This window comes from Acipenser ruthenus, chromosome 4 (genome assembly GCF_902713425.1).
Source record: "Acipenser ruthenus chromosome 4, fAciRut3.2 maternal haplotype, whole genome shotgun sequence".
Classification (NCBI taxonomy): domain Eukaryota; kingdom Metazoa; phylum Chordata; class Actinopteri; order Acipenseriformes; family Acipenseridae; genus Acipenser; species Acipenser ruthenus.
This window is the reverse complement of record NC_081192.1, coordinates 51,090,795-51,112,029: the sequence shown is the minus strand read 5'-3', so window position 1 is coordinate 51,112,029 and position 21,235 is coordinate 51,090,795. Positions and strand designations below refer to the sequence as shown.

Below are 21,235 nucleotides of genomic sequence, written 5' to 3'. Positions count from 1 at the left end.
AATGTACAGTCAATGCCATGAAATGAATGTGAGCGGTATTCACAGACAGAAAGGATATTGACTACTGGAAAGGACAGTGATTACTGTATATAATTAACAGTGCCCCATATGTATGTGTTCAATAAGGACAGATGAGCTAAGAAGTGGACAAACAACAAATTACACTCCTATAAAAATTCATTTCCAGGGCCATGGGAATGAATTTCCTTCAATTTTTACTAACATTAAATGTTACATTATTATATTGCCTCTATATTATAGGTGTACTATGCACATGAAAGGGATTAAAAAATGAACTGAAAGGTATGCCATCTGGAATTTGTTTAAATATTGGATTTTATAGCTGGGACCCCCTGGTAACCACCCTCTTCCACTGTAGTTGTATATTTACACACTTTACTGTTAAATTATACTCTAAATTGTGGAAGTGCCTCTAGGGATTTTAAGATATGCATTAGTGTTCAAATGATTTATTTCACTGTTTTTTTTTAAAAAAAAAGCTTTATGAATCGTATTTTATGTTGTTCGAGGGGAACACTAGCACAGACATAGTTATAAGGATTTTTTTTTTTAAATGTATAGAAATGACACATTGGCCTAATTTTGGAAATCGCATTTCCAGTAACTATACTTCAGTGACCACTCCTGGTGTCTACTTACCTGTTACCTGATAGTTATGAGCAGTCAGTCACAGATTTAAGCAATTATTTTATTAATCTGCTCAGTGTTCACATATGCAGCCAACTAGTTGTACATTATTATGCAAAGAGAGGTTTTAATGTTCTGCCCTATGTGTCATATAAAGTAAAAAGTCTGCAATCTAAGTGTCTCAATTTCGAGTGACAAAGCACTATAATGCTGATTAAGAGCTCCCATAGGCACCTCTTCACAGCAGTCCCAGGGCTATGGGGCATCTGTGATCTCCTTTCATTGCAGATTAGCAGCAAATTTAGTTTCCCAGCCATCTAAGACTTAACAAAATTGTATAAATATTGTTTGCTACTTTCCATTTCAAATTTTGATGATCAAATAGCTAACCCAACTTTTAGGAGTAAAAATGTTTTATTTTTTTTTGCTTTAATATTGTGTTATGTAACAGTTATGTTTTATTACTTTTTACTCTTTAATGTATTTAGGTGATGTATAAAACCTAGAAAAAGGTTGAATTACTTATGCAATATGCAAAATATGATATCCTGTGCTTTACACAAAGTACATAACATTGAAAAATCTGAGGTCGTGTTTCATGAAGAAAAGACAAGTGAGGGCAAGATTAATCACCAAGAGATGACCAAGAGACTGAATACAAAATGAAGGAAGGCAAAGACAAGGTGGTCAGGAGATATGGACAGACGCTTGACTTGCTTCACGTCAGAAGACTATCAGTCAGGAAACAGGAGAGGCTGTAGTTCAACAGTGGGCAGAGGATAGCTTTGGTGCTACTGATGAGGACTTTATAAAGTGCTGACACCTAGAATTCTTTTTTTATATAACATCATTTTTTGACAATTTTGTGAGTTTAACTTGTAGCTTTGCAAACAAAAGTAACATATTACTGACTGATAAAACTAGCTATAGAGTTGAATACAGTTGAACCAGGTATTAAAGCCACTATGTTATAACAACCGTTGATCAGCAGAACAAAGAGAAGTGTAGTGCTGATAATATTATGTGTCTTGTCAGTTCATATCCTGCCACTGTCATGGGAAAATGTCTCTTTTTCTTTTTAGATATCGTACTTATTTCCGGCCCACATACAAGATTGCATACAAGACAGTTACAGAACTGGAATGGAAATGTTGTCCTGGCTTTAGAGGTGCTGACTGTAAAGAGGTCAAAGAAGGTCCACCAAAACAAACCTCCCTGGGACCAAATACAGCCCCCATACCGATACAACATGGCTCAAGTAAGACATTTCTACAGCCTTTTAAAATATTATCTTACTGGAAATATGTACATGGAAAATGTCAGGAATAAATATTATAGCTCTCACATCACCAAGGTGTGATAGTTGCATTATAAAGACTACTCTAGACAACACATTCTTATGTCATATTTTAATGTCTTTATGGTGGACACCATTTTTTTTAGGGATATTTATCTATCAATCTATCTACTGTATCTGTCTACTGTATCTATCTGTCTATCTAGGAAAGCAAACAGTTATGCAGGATTCTAAAATAGATTGAGTACCTTCAACTTTTATAAAACTTAGAGAAGAAGCTATGTGCTATTCTATGTTTAATGGAATTGCAAATTATTACATACAGTATAATAAGAGATTTATGAAATCAGCAGTAAATACAATTCACATGCATATATTTCATGAAGTTACAATAATTAGAAAACGATTCAGTACCATCAGCCAATCAGCTTCCAGCTCTAGCGGGTTTCTATCAGACAGTAGATGCCTGCTGGAACGTCACAGCATCAACTGTGTATCAAACACAAAATCAATCCACACAAGTGCTGGCTTTTTCATTTTGAGTTGCATTAATTAAAGATGAGTTCACATCTATTGGACAGTAAATACTAAACAAAAACATGATTGGTCCAAATTAATTTTATTAACCACAAAAACAAGCCAATCAACATTTTGCAACGAAGAAAGCAACCAATCATGTAACTGCAACAGCTGAGTCAGCTAGACTGGAGCTCAGACAACATCTTTCAACTACAACAAACCGAGACATGGACAATTCAGTACTATTGCTCCATGCAGATCTCTCCAGCAGTTTACACAAGGTAAGTCATAGTTAAAATGGGCAGAAGTGTGGAGTAGTGGTTAGGGCTCAGGACTCGACTGGAGGGTTGTGGGTTCAATCCCAGGTAGGGGACACTGCTGCTGTGCCCTTGAGCAAGGTACTTTACCTAGATTGCTCCAGTAAGAATCCAACTGTATGAATGGGTAATTGTATGTAAAAATAATGTGATATCTTGTAACAATTGTAAGTTGCCCTGGATAAGGGCGTCTGCAAATAAATAAATAAGAAAATGTTTTTTAAAGAAAATTGTTTTCTAATAGCGATAGCACGCTCACGATGAAGGCTCTACCATGTGGTAGTTGAACTTGGCCTTCATTAGCACCTGCACCTTTGGCTTGGGACACATAACTCCAGTCACGGTCAACTACCAAAAGGTAAAGCCTTTATCGACGGGCACTATTGCTTAAATTACATGGCTGTTTGCAAATAAACAATAATATGCAAACAATACAACATTATTCCAGGTGGTAGACGGGCCAGGTTTAGTAAAGCTCTCGCACTCCACTGTACAGGTCTCAGTTCACCTCCTCTTTACATGGCACAAGGCAGCCCCAGCTCAACGGAGGAAGCTGGTAGTCAAAGAGGTGCAACAAGGTCAACATGTGATGTTCTCCCATCACCACAGAACCTTAACCCTTTCAGGACCAAGCATTTTTCAGTGGGATGCTCCCCCGGGACTAGGTGATTTTTGGCTGTAGTTGACGCTCTTTTTTTCAGAACACTCTGGGCAATATTATAAAGTACTTCAGAAACCATATCAACTTTTTTCTTTTTTCTTTTTTAAAGTAATTTTTATTATGTATTCAGCTTAGAGATACATGTATAAAAACGCATTATTCTATGACCCGAGGGACCTTACTTCCTGAAAGTTTTGTTGAAAAATATTGATGTTTGGGCAGATATCAAGACATTGTTTCACCTGAGTGATTGCAATGACATAATACAGGTTTGTTCTCAGGGTCTTTTATAAGTAATAATGGACACTACTCTCAATTCATTTTCTCAAAATAAATATAAATAAAATAGTTACTCATTTCATTCTTATCAGTAATAAGAAAAAGAAAAACGTACCTGATACATTTAGTTCATGAAATAGTATATGCTTATATCCACTCGTTTCTTGATACTTATAAATGTTGTAAACACATATACAATACATGAGACAGAATAAATGTTATAATATAATTATAAGTCAAATACACAGATGATTTATAGTATTTTCCCCTTTTTTATTAGCTCTAAACAAGTTTCTGTGATGTTTTGTTTCTGCTTTTGTCTCTTCCGGGCTGCTGTAAACTGTCTCTGTCCTTCAGACACTACATGCCCCTTTCAGTGACGTCAAACGGGGAAAAAAAAAAATATCAGAAAGTGAACGTCAGTCCCTCCCTGTGACAGAAATATAATGAATCTTGGTTGTAAATCTCCCTCCCGGCCTGTGAGGGTGCTAAGCAGTGAAAGTAGAGTTCTTTGGACGGGCTGGCCTGAGAGTTCTTTCCCAGGGTTTGGGTTGTCGGTCAGTCTGGAAGAAGGCGAGACTGTTGCAGGAATGTATTGACCCGGAAGGGAAACGACATAGCAGCTGCAGATTGTAGAGACAGCTGCACTCGTTTACCAAGGGGTCATGTGTGATAGCATAAAAGGGGACGGAGAATCGCAGTCTACTCCTTCGCTTGGTTTTGAGCGAGAGCGAAACTGGAAGGACCAGGAGAAACCCAAAAAGAATACAAAGGATTTGTGAGTGTTTTTTGTTTGTTTGTTTGTTGCTGTTAGTAATTGTTTTTTGTTTGTTTCCACCACCATGGGGCTCCCGAGTGGCGCATCCAGTAAAGGTGCTCCACGTGGAGTGTAGGATGCGCTCTATAGTCTGGACGCCGCGAGTTCAAGTCCAGGCTATTCCACAGCCGACCTTGCACGGGAGCTCCTAGGGGGCGGCGCACAATTGGCCGAGCGTCGCCCGGGGGGAGGGAGGGTTAGGTCGGTCAGGGTGTCCTCTGCTCACCGTGCACCAGCAACCCCTGTAGTCTGGCCGGGCGCCTGCGTGCTTGCCTGTAAGCTGCCCGAGAGCTGCGTTGTCCTCCGACGCTGTAGCTCTTGGGTGGCTGCATGGTGAGTCCGCAGTGTGAAAAAAAGCGGTCGGCTGACAGCACATGCTTCAGAGGACAGTGTGTGTTCATCTTCGCCCTCCCGAGTCAGTGCAGGGGTGGTAGCGGTGAGCTGACCTTCAAAATAATAATTGGCGATTCCAAATTGGGAGAAAATAATAAAAATAATTGGCAACGACTCCATTTATTTAAAAAAAAAAAAAAAGATTTCCACCACCAACCTTCGACTCGATATTGTCTTGTGGTCTGGATTGGCATGCCTTGTTCACCTGGTAAAGTTAACAGTGCCATGGGAGGATGCTGTGGATGAGGTGTATGAAAAGAAGAAACTTTGGTACGCTCAACTAGCTGCTGAAGCAGAACAGCGAGGATAGAGAGTCCAGGTTTACCCAGTGGAGGTGGGTTGTCGAGGATATGTGGCACACTCCACAACCCGGTTTCTCAGAGACATCGGATTCAGTGGTCAGGAGTTGCGACGCATAGTGAATAACTTATCTGAAGCAGCAGAGAGGAGCAGCAACTGACTCTGGTTGAGACAAAAAGATTCTGGTTGGGGACCTCAAGCACAGTAGAAAGAAAGCAATGTCGATGTAAAGGAAGGTAAGTAAGTTGTGCTTAGCTGAGTGCGGGATGGAGGCGGGGTGATGCTGGGACACCAGAATCACTGTCAAGCCCTTTTAAGGTGTCATGGGCTAGCCGACGCAACACCAAAGATGGAAGGCTCCCACTTGAAGACCCCAGGGAAGTATCCTACTCAGTTCAATCCAGACAGTTGTCATGTTGATGCACTAGGGAGGCCGCACTGTGATTGATCCCTGCGAGCCAGCATTGCAACCGTTGTGTGTGCTGATGCGCTAGGGGGGCAAAATAGGCTGATCCCTGGAGCCAGCATTACACTTCAGCCATCAACACCAGGCAGAAGGATATCTATGTCATCAGATGGAAGGAAACGCAGATGGATCACATTAAAAGAAGCTAGGTCTTAGTTGGTGCTTATCTTGGTGAGAGCTGAGTCCAATATCAGCATGACATTTTAACACCTACTCTCATGTAATTGAAATCTTAAGTGTTAATGGTCTTTCCAACCATTTATATTAAAATGAAACATGATGACCTTAAAATTTGAATAACTGGCTTAACTGATTGGTCAATTTAATGCAGTTACTGTAATTCTACTAGTTGGATAACCCTGGCGATATACTGTGCATCTTAAATAATCACCCCCAAATGTTTTTACTGCAGTACTTCACAGCACACACTTCCTTTATTGACATTGAAATGCTTTAGAGACTAGTCATAGTATGTTGCATTATGGGAGTTGCCTCCTCTGAGAATTCTTTTTTCATGCTCTAATTGCCTGCATCTAAATGTTTATATGTGTCTGTTGAAGTTTCCATGAGAACAGAGCATATGCCAACTTAAAAGCAAAATGCCAATTTGTAAGCTTTTCCAAATGTTTGCGCTGTTTGTACGTCTTGACTTGAAGAAATGCTTCAGGGGCTTTTACAATCCTGGAGAACGTAAGACCGGTTGAATGCCTTGGATTTTCACCATTTGCATTACATTCATGATTAGCTTATGTACAGTGTTTAAATATTAATATTGCATTTTTTTTACTTGCAGTACCAGAACTAAAAGTGACACCCAAGGATAATCAAGGAGAGAAAATAGAGCAGCTGGAGGATGAGGTGCAGCGGCTTTCCCAGACTGTGCTTGAACTGCAGTCTGCCATTACAGGGATGAATGATAACCTAAGAGTGAACATCCAGGAGGACACCAGCAAAATGCTGGTGACGCTGTTGAACAATCTAAAAGTGCCTGACAGTGCCCATGGAGGGGAGACTGAAAGTATTCAATTACCAGGCTTTGGGTATGGCAGAGAGCAGGATGGGATGGAAGAGATCATGTCTAAACTTAAAGATGTTTCAGACACCTTATCAAGCAAAAGTGTCATGCTGGAAGACTTGAATGGGAAGGTGAGTGACCATGATGGACAGTTGAGACAGCTCATGGAGACTGTCCGTGGTCCTCCTGCTACTGCATCATCTTTCGAAATTCATCAGGTGTATATAGACAGCAAGTTTGACAAGCTGAGAGATGAGATGCTTGAAGGAATTGAGATAAAGATGGCCGATCTAAAGAGTTCCTGCGACTACAAAATACTGTCCGTGCAGCAGGAGTGCGAAGAACAAGAAACCAACTACCTTGGATTGACAGAGCTCTTAGAGACAAAAGAGGCTGATCTGAGGAAAGAGATCAGTGACCTCAGGTCTGAGATGGAGGAATCACAAGGGACTGGAAAGACTATTTGCTGTAATTCGGGTTCCCAAGCGAAAGACCAGACAAATGACCTTGATAGAAAGATCCAGCGTATTGCTGAAGCCAACATGGCACTCAACGCAAGGCTGGACAATGAAGTGGCGCGTTTCACAACGCTTCAGTTAGAAGATATTTTTGCTGAACGCCTTGAAGACCTTGAGGCTAAAATGAATATCACTGAAAAGAACTCTGAAGTGCACTGCTTTTACATAGAAGAGAAACTCAGCACACATATTGCAGAAGAGGTGGATGGTCTGAAGGAATTGCTAGACGAGAGGCTGAAGTCTATAGAAGACCAGTATGGCAACATGCTTGTTGAGTTAAGGAATGGTTCTTCCAATGGATTGGTATCTGCAATACAGAGGGAACTGGGATCCAATAAGAATCTGTTTAACAATGAGATTGAACGCCTAGAGGACAGGCTAAAAGGAGTGGAGAAACTCTGCTCTACAGAATGTAAATCCAATACGGAAGGTATGGAAAATGTCATAAGCGATTTAGAGACCTACAATAACAATTTAAACAATGTGCGATTGAAAGTAGATGAAAATTCAGCAAAGCTCAGAACACTGGACAGCACTGTCCAGAAAGAGATCAGGGCAGTCCATCACAACCACCATAACATTGGGACAATTGAGAGAGAAATCAATTCCCTGAAGGTTAATGTCAGTGGTTTGGATGGTGCTGTAAAAGGCCTAGAGGATGTTGTAAGTAAATACACAGTAGATCTGTTGCACATTAACTCTACTTGTGGACAGAAGGAGCGCATCCTAATGGGAGAGGTTAGTAAAATGCAGGAGGCACTGGACAACCATGTCTCCCAAAATGTTTTAAATAGTAGTGAGGTCAGCGAGGTGAAGAAAAAGCTGGATCAGATAAGAACTCAGGTTAGCAAAGATCTCAGCCAGTGCAAAGAAAGCACACAAGGCATCCAGAAGGAGGTCTCCAATGTGGATGGCAGAGTGAGCAACATTGAGAATGTGTGCAGCAAGCTGGATACTATATCTGGCAGCCTGCAGAGGATCAAAGATGGCCTCAACAAACATGTTACCAGCCTGTGGAACTGCGTTCACCAGATCAATGGAACCATGAAATCTCATTCCAAGGACATCTTTGGACTGAAGGATTCTGTACAGAAATTCCAGACTCAGGTCTCTGACATCACTAACAACATTAAGGACTTGGTGCAGACTCAGATCGTTCCAGGTAGGTCCTGCATTTACCAATGTTTTGCTTTCTTCTCACGTGTCTTCATTTGTGATGTTGCTACTTAAATCACAAGCAGCACTAACAAGAAATTCTACATTTATTTTTAGGTAAATCTAGAATTGTTGGTGAGCAGAAGCCTATTGTTCATAGCAGTAGAAAAGAAGGTAGCTCATTTGTACCTATGGACAAGCCCACAAGTTTTGGGAAGTCTACCAATACTCCACTGTGGTATACATTATGTGGTCAGGATAAGGCCAATTAGATTGAGTGGATAAAACAGAAAAGCAATTATCTTGATGGTTTTCACATTCCTTGTCTTTGCTAAACATTAATCTGTAACATCTGCTTGGTTTAAAATGTAATTCTTCAGTACATAGAAGACAATATATTTAATCAGATTCAGACATCAGAAAGAAGTGCCAGAAACTTAAAATAAGTTAAAAATAACTTTCTCATACATATTGAAGATGATGTTTTCTACTATGTAATGTGTGACCCATTACATAGTGTGGAAAACTGATGTTGCATATGCAGGGTGCAGCCAGTTTATTCATCTTCCTGCATACAGTAATGCCGTGTTCTGCTTGATGCAGCTTTTTTTTTTTTTTTTTTTTAACTATAGTCGTTGCCAATTAGTTTTTATTATTTTCTCCCCAATTTGAAATGCTCAATTATTTTTAGGCTCAGCTCACCACTACCACCAGCCACCCGCTTCTTTACGCTCTGCAGACTCACCGAGTAGCTGCCTCAGAGCTACAGCGTTGGAGGACAACGCAGCTCTGGGCAGCTTACAGGCAAGCCCGCAGGCGCCCGGCCAGACTACAGGGGTCGCTGGTGCGCGGTGAGCTGAGGACACCCTGGCCAACCAAACCCTCCCTCCCCCCGGGCGACGCTCGGCCAATTGAGCGCCACCCCCTGGGAGCTCCCATCCACGGTCGGCTGTGGAATAATCTGGATTCGAACTCGCGAAATCCAGGCTATAGAGCGCATCCTGCACTCTAGCGAGTGCTTTTACTGGATGCGCCACTCGGGAGCCCCTGCTTGATACAGCTTGTTCACTACTTGCAATAGGTATTGGTTTATTGGGCACCAGCTAGCTCCTTCCAGGCTCTGATACATCTTGTTTATAGCCAACTAACAAACAGCTACAGGGTATCTAAATACATTTTAATGGACAACGTATATTCTTTGGGGAAAAATGAAACATGCACTATTCTCCCAACAATTCTGTGGCAACTTATGTTCCAGTACATGTTGAAGGTTAGAGTAATTTAATATTAAGTATTTATGTAATTATTTAAATATGATTACTGATTACAGTTTATTATACTGTACAGTACATGCCAGCAGTGGTGTAGTCCTAAATCTGAAAGTACCGGAATGCCAATAAAATATAGATGTTCTTAAACAAAAATTATACAAATTCCTGTTTTATTTGTTCATTGAGCTTGAGGTAACATTTAATCGGTAATATATGCGCCTCGCATGCGACTTTTATAGGCTACTTCCCCACAGTGCTGTCAGAATGGTGGTTTTCCAGCCAAATTTTGGAAAGCATCTAGCAGGTAAATACGGTCTTTGGTGGTTTGGTTATTTTTATGATGCATGTTTTTTCTATACCTTTCGATTTATGAGGTCATCACCAGCGCAGAACTTCTGTCACCACAATGTCCTGTATATCTGATTTAAAAAAAAAAAAAAAAAACAGGAGTTCTGGTACTGTAAATTGGGAGAAAAAAAACAAGCAAAGCAGATAAATAAATAACTGTGTTTTTAATTTTAAATAAATGTGTAGCACTTACTTATGCTTTTGTAATACAGTACCGTGAAAGTATTTCCCCCGTCTGATTTTCTGCATTTTTGCATATTTTAAACTGAATGTTATCAGATCTTCAACCAAAACCTAGTATAGATAAAAGGGACCCTGAGTCAACAAATAACACAAACATTTGATACATATTTCATTTATTTATTAAAGAAAGTTATGCAACACCCAATGCCCCCATGTGAAAAAGTAATCGTCCCCTTAGACTCAATAACTGGTTACGCCACCTTTAGCAGCAATAACTGCAACCAAAAGTTTCCTGTAGTTATTGATTAGTCTCTCAAGGCGCCGTGGAGGAATTTTGGCAGAATTCATGGTTCCAATGATGGCAAGGCATCCAGGTCCTGATGCAGCAAAGCATCCCCAAACCATGACACTACCACCATCATGCTTGACCACTGGTATGAGGTTCTTACTGTGGAATGCAGTGTTTGGTTTTCGCCAGACATAATGGGGCCCATGTCAGCCAGAAAGTTCCACTTTTGACTCATCTGTCCATAGAACATTGTTCCAGAACTCTTGAGGATCATCCAGGTGCTTTTTGGCAAACTTGAGACAAGCATTCATGTTCTTCTTAGTGAACAACGGTTTCCGCCTTGCTACTCTGCCATGAATCCCATTTTTGCCTAGTGTCTTTCTGATGGTGGAGTCATGAAAACTGACCTTAGCCGAGGCGAGAGAGGCCTGCAGATCCCTGGATGTTGTTCTAGGGTTCTGTGTGACTTCCTGGACGATTTTACGCCTTGCTCTTGGAGAGATTTTGGGAAGATTCACTACTTTCCCAAACTTTCTCCATTTGGACAATATGGCTCTGACTGTGGTTCGGTGGAGCCCCAGTGCCTTAGAAATGGCTTTGTAACCCTTTCCAGACTGATAGGCATCAACAACTTTTTTTTCCGGAGGTCTTCAGGAATTTCTTTTGTTTGTGGCATGATGTGCCTCTAGAATCTGCACTGACCAATATACAAAGCAGCTTTAAACATGTGTTTATTATTTGTTTATTATTATTTGTTTATTTAGCAGACGCCTTTATCCAAGGCGACTTACAGAGACTAGGGTGTTTGAACTGTGCATCAGTTTCAGAGTCACTTACAATTACGTTTCACCCAAAAGACGGAGCACAAGGAGGTTAAGTGACTTGCTCAGGGTCACAAAATGAGTCAGTGGGATTTGAACCGGGGACCTCCTTGTTACAAGCCCTTTTCTTTAACCACATGGTCACAGTCATAGGATGCACTTTTGCTGTCTTCGTCGTCAGCATTTTTACTAAAAAACATTGTTAGCCTTATTAAACTGGTACTGTAGTTTGTAATAGAAGTTCCAGATGTTCTCTTCATTGCATCACAAGGACGGCTGACTGAATCAGACAATTGTGTGGGAATCAGGAGATGTGTGTGACTTGACTCTGCAAACATTTAAAATACGTGCCGGTTATCGGAGACTCCGATTCGTGTCCCATCAGAAGTTGCACGTAGGGAATCGGACTGATTGTTTTGTTCCTAGTGCCTGTTCAATGGCATGGTGCAGAAAGACTATTTTGATTTCCACGCGGAAAAGAGGTCGCTTCATCGGTGCCCATGCACCGAAATTACAGTGGAAATACTGTATACCAGAGGTGGCAAAACCATGGCTCACAGGCAGTTCAAGTGCAGCTGCCGGTGAAATGCTGGGTGACGCACACTTTGCGGCTCGAATGAACTGAAGAAAGAGTAATAAACAAAAACAAAAAGAAAAGAGAAAAAGTAAAAATAAACAAGTTTTATTATTTGTGTTCTCTGTATTCATTCGTGTTTATTATTCTTTCTTCTCTCCCTTTCTCTCTCTTCAGTTTCTTTGAGCCTGCATGCAGGGTTGCCAGGAATTAAATACGTTGTAGCCCAATATAGTGAATTAGGTATACAATTTATTTAAATAAAAATTAGTCTCCTGTCTCAGGGACGTCAAAATGTAACAAATAAGATATACCTTATTTCAGTTCGGGATCATGTAGAACTCAGATTCCCTTGACAATAATAATCGACATTCACACAGCTTGTCAGAAATATAAAACAATATTTTATATATTTATAAAAAGGGCGTACAACTAATATTACCGAAAGGAAAGGCGATACGTTAGAGATATTCGTGAAAAGTATACAGTTCATTGATTTCATAGTCAAATGATTACATTGATCATAACATTATTAGCATACATGGTTAATATACTAATATTAATTAAGGCTGATCACAAGTGTCTACTTTGCATTAGTATTTTCACTGCTCATTCCTTGTTGTAATAATATAGTAATTGTTACAGCTGTGTATAATGGTATTTAAAACAGGATTCATTCATCCGACTTTTTACATATCTGCCCTTACTCTGGTCCCACCACAGTCGGATATGTGACTGGTTACTGTATTCAAAATATGTCCAATTGTAATACTCGCACAAATACCCAAAACTAGCCCAAAAATTAGGCACCCACCCAAAGTAATTTTGCCCGCCCAGTCTGGCAACACTGCCTGCTTGTTCACTACAAGGACATTTCGTCACTTGATGACCTTCAACACCGCGCGCTGGCGCATGCATATTTCAATCACCTTGAGTGAAAACCGGATGTGCTTGAAAGTGAATTTAATAGTTTTGAATTAAGTGCTCGTTCGTTTCATGGAGACAATGGCATTGAGCAAACCATCCACGAGTAATAAACGAAAGTATGAGGCCAAGTCAGAAGAGACTTTATTCACGGCAGACTCAAAACGAGGCATGATGTGCAGCTGTCAGCTTCCGGCCGCCAGTCAAACTGCAGTGGAGTGGAGTCTGAGAGAAATATGACGTTGCATTGCTGTGTCCCGTGTTGTGTGTCTGATTCTCACTGTGATCCCGAGAAAAAAAATGTGTTTTCATCGCTTTCCCAAAGAAGCAAAGATGAAAAAAGAGTGGGTGCAGAAAATAAGAAGAGACACTAATTTTCAGGTAAATAACAAGAATCATCCAGTTTACCGATGTATCTTCACATAACATTATGAGAAACTTAACCTTGTTGTTGTTCTTGTGTAGTTTAACAAATTATTTATGAATGGGTAATGTTTTATAAATAAATCCAAATACATAATATATACAGTAAATTATAAAATTATACTTTGTAAATGATGTCATGTGTGTAACCCTGTAGCGTAATAATCCCACGTCTTTTTTGCAATACTCCTTCGAAATACTGCTGATCTTATTACAAATATGCTCTACTTAGTAGTACTTATTTGGAATGCTGAGTATTCTGAATATTCAAATATTAGCCTGTACGTAAACGTGCTGTTTGTGGTATATGGTGGTTATATAGGGTGCCCCATGAATCATGAACACATTTAATTTTAATTCAGCACAAGATTCAAAACACAGAGGTAACTTTATATATAATAGTCAAGTATTACATTAAACAAATTGTAAAATGCTGATTAACATTCATTATTGGAAAAAATAAATGTGCTCAACATTCGTGAGACACCCTGTATATGGTGTGTCTACTGATGTAACAATAAAGGGCTTATCAATTAAAAATGTAGATTTGAACTTTATTTAACATCTGTCATATTACATAATCTGTACAGCACATATTTTTACATTTAAGAAATTATAAAACAGGTTACACAGCAAAGTGGTAATATTGCAATATACCTGGGCATGAAGTTCTGTCACTGGGTTATAAAAGTTTTTATTGACGCATGTAAAAATTATACAAAATGTGTTTGAATAAGTACAATACAGTTTGTCACACAATGCATGACAGAAAGGGCATCCTTACGTTAACTCCAAGTAAGCCACAGGAGGAGCAGGGTAAACACAAATGTTGAATTCTGTATTTGCTATTATAACAATTTCTTGCAGTGGTTTAATTACTTACTTTACTGTTACTTATAGTTCTACAGCACTAAGCGATGAATGTGTTAATATAACAATGGATTAGTATAAAACTGAACAGAAACTTGGAGGAACAAACCAAGCATTTAGGTTTCAGAGATGGTGCTACTGAACCGTGTAAGGAGACTCATTCTTTCTCATTGACCAGATTGCCTTAGCCCTAACACACCATCCATTCACCTGTCTCTTAACTGTATTTAGGAAACAATGTACAAACACATGATTAATACCAATACATGTACAAACAATACACAAATACGTACTTTTTTTTTTTTTTTTTTTTTTTATAAATTTAGTCGTCGCCAATCTTTTTACCCCGGTTTTTCTCCACAATTTAGCATGCCCAATTATTAACTGTATCCTCAGCTCACCACTCGCAACCCCCCTGCCGACTTGGGGAACGGAGGCTGGAACACGCACCCTCCGAAACGTGCATCTGCCAAGCCGTCATTTTTCGCACTGCAGATCCACAGCAATGCCACCAGACCTATAGTGCCAGAGGACAACACAGATCTGGCGGCTCCACTGCAGAACCACAGGCGCCCTATCAGCCACAGGGGTCGCTGATGCGCGGTGAGCCGTGGATTCCCCTGCCGACCTCAGCCCTCCCTACCTGGGCAGCGCTCAGCCAATTGTGCGCCGCCCCCTAGGAACTCCCGGTCACGGTCGGCTGTGACATAGCCTGGATTCGAACCTGCGATCTCCAGGCTATAGGGCACATCCTGCACTCCGCGCGGAGCGCCTTTATTGGATGCGCCACTCGGGAGCCCTTACAAATAGGTACTTAATACAGTCAGCACTCACATATCCAACCCTATAAAATTTTGACACCAGTGACGGTTAAACTTGTGTGACGCTGTGACAGGGTCTTACATCACGTGCGTGGATAGCCGCTGTTTACAAAGTACAGAGAGACATTGGGGGTTGGCGTTGAAACGCTGGCACAAGCGTGCAGGATTTATTAATGCAAAACAGAAAGTAAATAAAGGTCATGTGACGTTACCAGCCATGGTAACGCGCAGAGGACACATACAGCAAGCTGTACAAAAGGCAAAATAAAACACAGTACAAAAACTACAAATAAAAGGTGCCCCAGAGGGCGAGCGCTAGCCTTAAAATGAGGCGTCCCACTCCAGCAACCGGCTACACTACGTAACCATCGCTATACATCACATGGGATCACTATCCCCTAACTAACCTACTCATGAGCCGGTATTCATACAACGACTCCTGCTGCTTCATACGGCCTTGGCTGGGCATTGCCTTCACAAGCACCGCTTGCAGTCTCAGGGTTGCGTAGCGGACGCTCCTGCAGCGCGGACCCTCTCCTCCCGAGTATACGCCGCTCCCCTCTGGCATGGCATTGCAGTCGCCCCGAGCCATCTCCCGCGGATGCTTTTGAACTGACGGACACTCGGTCAAGACCCGCCCACCTGCTGATTGAGGTCCAGCACAGCCAATCACTTGCTGCCCTTCCCCTCAACCAAGCATAGCAGGCAGCAAGTCTCAATCGAGCGCCCGTCTGTAAACAATAATGTAATTAAACAAATCAACTCCAAAACGACACACAATAAACCCATTTCCCCATACAAATTATACCAACACTAAATACACACATGCAGGGCAATCACCCTGCTACAGACACATATCTGATTATTTCATTTTGGCCTGTTCCAACCCTTGTCCGTTTTTTCAGGGAACACAAAAAATATATAATACATAGCTGTCAAAAATACATTGCTGAAAGGACTGTGTTTTAAAATAAGTAAGCTTCCATTTAGATTTACTGTAGTTGGTTTTGTTGGTACAGTACTATATTTTCAACAGAAGAAGTATTTTAATACAGAATGATATGATTCTGAAAATATCACTTGCCAAAAGAGATGACTGTGGACACGTGGACTGTAATACAGTACATACTTTTAAACCCGGTACGTATTGTAGCAGTATGTAGAATTCCCCGTTAACGAATGTTACCCACAGAACTGCGTAAAAGGCAATGCAATTTAGCAAAATATTAAAAAACAACACCACCAGTTTCCAAAATTAAGAGTATCCAAAGTCAGTATTCAAAATTGCAGAATATAGTGCTAGATAAGGCCCTAATGTCACAGTTCACTTGCAAATGAAAATGCACAAAAGCAACTAAAGATCACAGATTTAAAAAAAATGCATCACAGTATCTAAAACTGTTTAATGATTAACTTTTACATATCATAGCTTGTCTCTTCGATTTAAAAAAAAAAAAAATCGCAGGCTGTGACGGATAAACAAGTATATTGCAGGGGTGTGCAATTTTTGAAAAAAACTTGTTGTCCAAGGAACAAAATGCTAGAAAAATCTACTTCTTCTTAAAAATCTATTTGCCCCCTACCCATCACGCAAAAAAAGTATAACTTGTAGGACTTTGGTTTTATTTAACAGTGAACACAATCAATCAATTAGCGATTAACGGGCATATCTAGCCTTGTAGCTTGACGGGTTCACTAAATTCTTCAAGATACACAAAAGGTTCCCTGTGACCCGACCTCACCTCAACAAATTTATAGAACATACTTTAAAGAAATGTTTCTTTCAGTGCAGTTTGGAACATATTTGCTAGTACATTTAAGTACCATATAAAGAGTAAAACTATAATAAGCAATACTTGAGAGTTATTCAAATATAAAAATAGCTTCTTCCTGAATCCAACTCCTGATGTACTGGTGTTTTAGTTTGTTGCATCACAGATACAAAATCATTGCCAACGATTACTGCTGCTGTGAGGAATTCTGATTTTTCTTGAAGTTTTCATTTTTGTAACTGCTGAACCCCAGATTTTTAAAGGACCTGTGTATAACCTGTCAAGTTTCTCTGCATTATGTTTTGAAATGCATGCAATATTTACAGTAGGCTCCATCAAATTCTGCAAAGACAAAATCTTTTTTTTGTTTATTTCTATTATATACTTTTATTTTTTAAACAGTACAACATTTTTACAGCTATTTTTTCCTCATCAAACATCTTGTCCCATGATGGCTAACTGCATCACTGCTGCAGCAAGGTGATTATGGTTTCATACTCTGCTGGAATGCTGTTATTTAAATAAATACCGGTACATAAATAAATGAATGCATAAGCACATTGCCATGAGATTTACAGTCTGTATTTTATTTTAAAAAATAAAATATTGTACAGATAATCTCTCATATTAGCATTTCATTTCTATTATTATGAACATATTTGTCAATCTCCGTGTTTTAATTGTTTCACAAATCGATGGATTGAGCATGTCACACGATTTTTTCTAATCCGCTAATACCTTATTATTATTATTATTTGTTTATTTAGCAGACGCCTTTATCCAAGGCGACTTACAGAGACTAGAGTGTGTGAACTATGCATCAGCTGCAGAGTCACTTACAATTACGTCTCACCCGAAAGACGGAGCACAAGGAGGTTAAGTGACTTGCTCAGGGTCACACAATGAGTCGGTGGCTGAGGTGGGATTTGAACCGGGGACCTCCTGGTTACAAGCCCTTTTCTTTAACCACTGGACCACCTTAGCCACTACGGTGTGTGTTTTTATTTTTAACTTTACTAGATTGCAGCATTTAAATGAAAGGTTCATGTATTAAAGCAGTATCACTTATTTTCTAATTTGCAAAAATCGTAAATAATACCTTAAATTTAAAAGCGTAGTCTTTTAAATTTAAGGTATTTACGGTTAGTAGGTATTATTACAGTAGTAGGCTCTCTTGGCAGCCATTCCTGGTTTCTTTGTAACCAACAAAAATCATCTTCTTCCACAGCTAAACAATCAGAAGTGATAGGGGTGGGACATAAACACTTTTTAAAATATGTGTGCTTTGGTGCTAGACTTAAGCAATTCAGTTTTCAGAAACTTGCGTGGCTCTCTATAAATATACCCGGAGCGTCTTTCTAGGAAAACAGCAAAACTTGTTGTCCGTCACACAAATCGTGTTGCCCCAGGCGTCGGGAGATACGAATTGCACACCCCTGTATTGTAACATTGAAGAGATGGGCTTTGTACCAGTAAACTGGTGATGGAGTAAGAAATCATGTGTGGGGGCTCCCGAGTGGCGCATCCAGTAAAAGGCGCTTTGCGCGGAGTGCAGGATGTGCCCTATAGCCTGGAGATCGCAGGTTTGAATCCAGGCTATGTCACAGCCGACCGTGAGTGGGAGTTCCTAGGGGACGGCGCACAATTGGCTGAGCGCTGCCCGGGTAGGGAGGGCTTAGGTCGGCAGGGGAATCCACGGCTCACCACGCATCAGCGACCCCTGTGGCTGATAGGGCGCCTGTGGCTCTGCAGTGGAGCCGCCAGATCTGTGTTGTCCTCCGGCACTATAGGTCTGGTGGCATTGCTGTGGACCTGCAGTGCGAAAAATGACGGCTTGGCAGGAGCACGTTTCCCGAGTCGGCGGGGGGGTTGCGAGCGGTGAGTCGAGGATACAGATAATAATTGGGCATGCTAAAATGGGGGTGAAAACCCGGGGTAAAATAATTGCCGACGACTAAATTTTAAATAAATAAATTAATTAATTAATTAATTAATTTAAAAAAAGAAAGAAATAGTGTGTGACGGGTAAGTGCATTCATTTGTTACATTATATATATATATATAACGTGTATATAATGGGGATTGGTTTTATTCTTATTACAAGGGCGGTTAAACGCAACTAACATGTATTTGGGTAACAGATATCCGAGTTCTGACTGTATCAACACAGTACATATTAGTTAAATTAAACGTCATCATACTGAAACTGACAGATAAACACTTTTTTGAGGATATAAGTCAGCACAGTACAGTATTCACTTTCTGATTGCCAGATAAGACGCTTGCTAATTCACCTTCAATTTCATGAATGTAACCCTCAATCCAGTTTCTGTAACCTTTCTGTTGTGTGCTTTTAGGAATTTGCACATCATTATTCACCCAGTTATCCATTTCTTCCTGCTTTATTGGAGGTACACAAATCGATGCCCTCTGCGGCCATGACAGCAGCTTGTACACCAAGCCTAGTTTTGAAATCCAACATGGCCACTGCGTGAATAAAGTCCATGCAAGGAAGAGTTTGCTTTCACTGAAAGCAGTGGTAAACATGTGTCTCACCTGCAACAAATCGCTTACACACTGTAGTCTGTACAGGGCGAGCAACCTCAAATGTCATTATGAAACCAATCACAGCACATTTTCATCTGAATATCCTCCTGGATCAGCCTTGAAGCATGCCTCATCAGTCAGCAGATGCTCCTTTTGTCGTTCAGTAAAGAAGGTGATGTAGCGACTCAAGCGAGTTTTGTATGGCATGTATCTCTTTGTTTTCTTTTTTTCTTTTTGGTCACGTGATGTCCCTTTTAATGTTATTGAGCCGACCTGTTTCTTAATTAAACTCTTGGAAAAGCGTTGAGTGTGAACCCATTTTGTTTTTTTCTCCCGTAACTTGAATGAGAAAACATTTTTCCTTTCTCCTTTTAATGCATATACAGTAAAAGTCTCCATGGATCGGGGTGACAGTGTTGTGTGAATACAATCAATAGCACCCATCACATTGGAGAAGCCAGTAACCTGGTAGAAGCCCATTTTCACGTCCTGTAAACCTGTCCTTGTGTGGGAAATTTAATTTAATTCCCTGTGAGCTTTAGCAGGGCATGCCCTTGTATTATACACGAGTAGCTACAGCTTTTAATCGCAGGGAGCGTGTGAAGCCAACTAAACACAGGCTGGGAGAAATCATAGTGCACTAGAAAAATGTGATACTGTTCAGATTTTACTTAGTAAAAAGACTGAAGGCACACAAACCTAAAAAAAAAATTATGATATGCAAACACACACAGAAGATATTGTAGCAGCCGGCTGTATGTGGGTTCATCGGGAAGAAATAAGCAGACAACAGTGTGCAGTTAAAGTAGTGAAAACTGCTATTATTATTTAACTCCTTTTTGTCTCAATGGATATTATCTTTCTCTCTCTTGTCTCTGATACTATACTCTCAACTCTCCTCAATTGGCACGCTGCAGAACGAAGGCTTGCACAGCGTAGCTCTCGCAGGGAGCTCACATAGGGTAGTGCAGCGTGCGCAACTCGTAATTTAGGGTCAGGTATTGGGTTAGGGTTAGGTTTTAGGGATGGGGTTGGTCTTTGTACGTTTAGCTAGTTGACTGAGAATGATCTGTAATATATATTTTCTTTTTTAATCTTTCTGTCACTTTATTAAGGGAAATAGTTGTTACAGGGGGCTTGTTAATACAGCGTTTTTTAAATGCAGGTGACATTAGCACATAATCTTGCACTGAGATGGCCTAATTATGTATTAATCCATTCATAATTCTTATTAGAATTACTAAAGTTTAATGGATCATGTGACCTGTGAGAGCGATGGTGGTTTAGGATTTTTTTCTCCTCGCCTTGCTTGCATATTTTGCTCTTTGAGAAGGGTTTAATCCCTTGCTATATCTTTATTTTTTATATGTATAGATGACTGAACTGTCCAAGAATGTTGACTTTGTCGAAAAAAGACTTCTCTGAATCGTCTCTCTCTCGGGGGGAAAAAATAAGATTGATCTGGGCCTGTCTGCCATTAACTAGGCCTGCATGTCGCACACTCACCAATATTTGGAACGTGTTATCTCGGATTGAAAAGACGTCGTCTGAGACTGATGCTGCGATGGCTGCTTTGCGTACTGATTTCTCAGCATTTTCTCAGGAATTTAAATCCCTTAAATCCGATTTTGCTACTCTTTGCAACCAAGTAGATAGCAACAAGAGGGCTATAGCTATTCATGAGATCAAGATCGACCGGTTTGAGGCTAAGATGGCAGATCTGATCGGTTTCAAAGAGGGAGCTGAGTGTGCTGACGCCGTAGACTTTTTGACCAGATCACTTCCATTGTGGTTCCCAACCCTGACTGGGATGGACATTCAAATAATGTGGGCTCACTGTATTTAGTCTGACCACGCCAAAACAAAAGACAGGCCCTGCACACTTATTTTCAATCTTTTAAGATATTCAGACTGCCAGGCTAGCCTTCCAGCAGCCAGGAAGGACACCTCTCGTTCCACGGCTAAGGAACTCAAGCTCTTATATTGGATGCTTGTTGCATGGGATTT

The 21,235-nt window shown here is 40.4% G+C and overlaps 1 protein-coding gene across 1 annotated transcript in view; it reads left to right on the top strand.

The window, feature by feature from the left end:
- The window catches only part of LOC117399754 (EMILIN-2-like), a 44,686-nt gene that overhangs the window by 8,950 nt on the left and 14,501 nt on the right, over window positions 1–21,235 (top strand). The window contains exons 3-4 of the mRNA XM_033999122.3: window positions 1,731–1,906; window positions 6,491–8,392. Of these exons, the coding sequence (XP_033855013.3) occupies window positions 1,731–1,906; window positions 6,491–8,392 (2,078 nt within the window). The remainder of the gene's footprint in view (window positions 1–1,730; window positions 1,907–6,490; window positions 8,393–21,235) is intronic.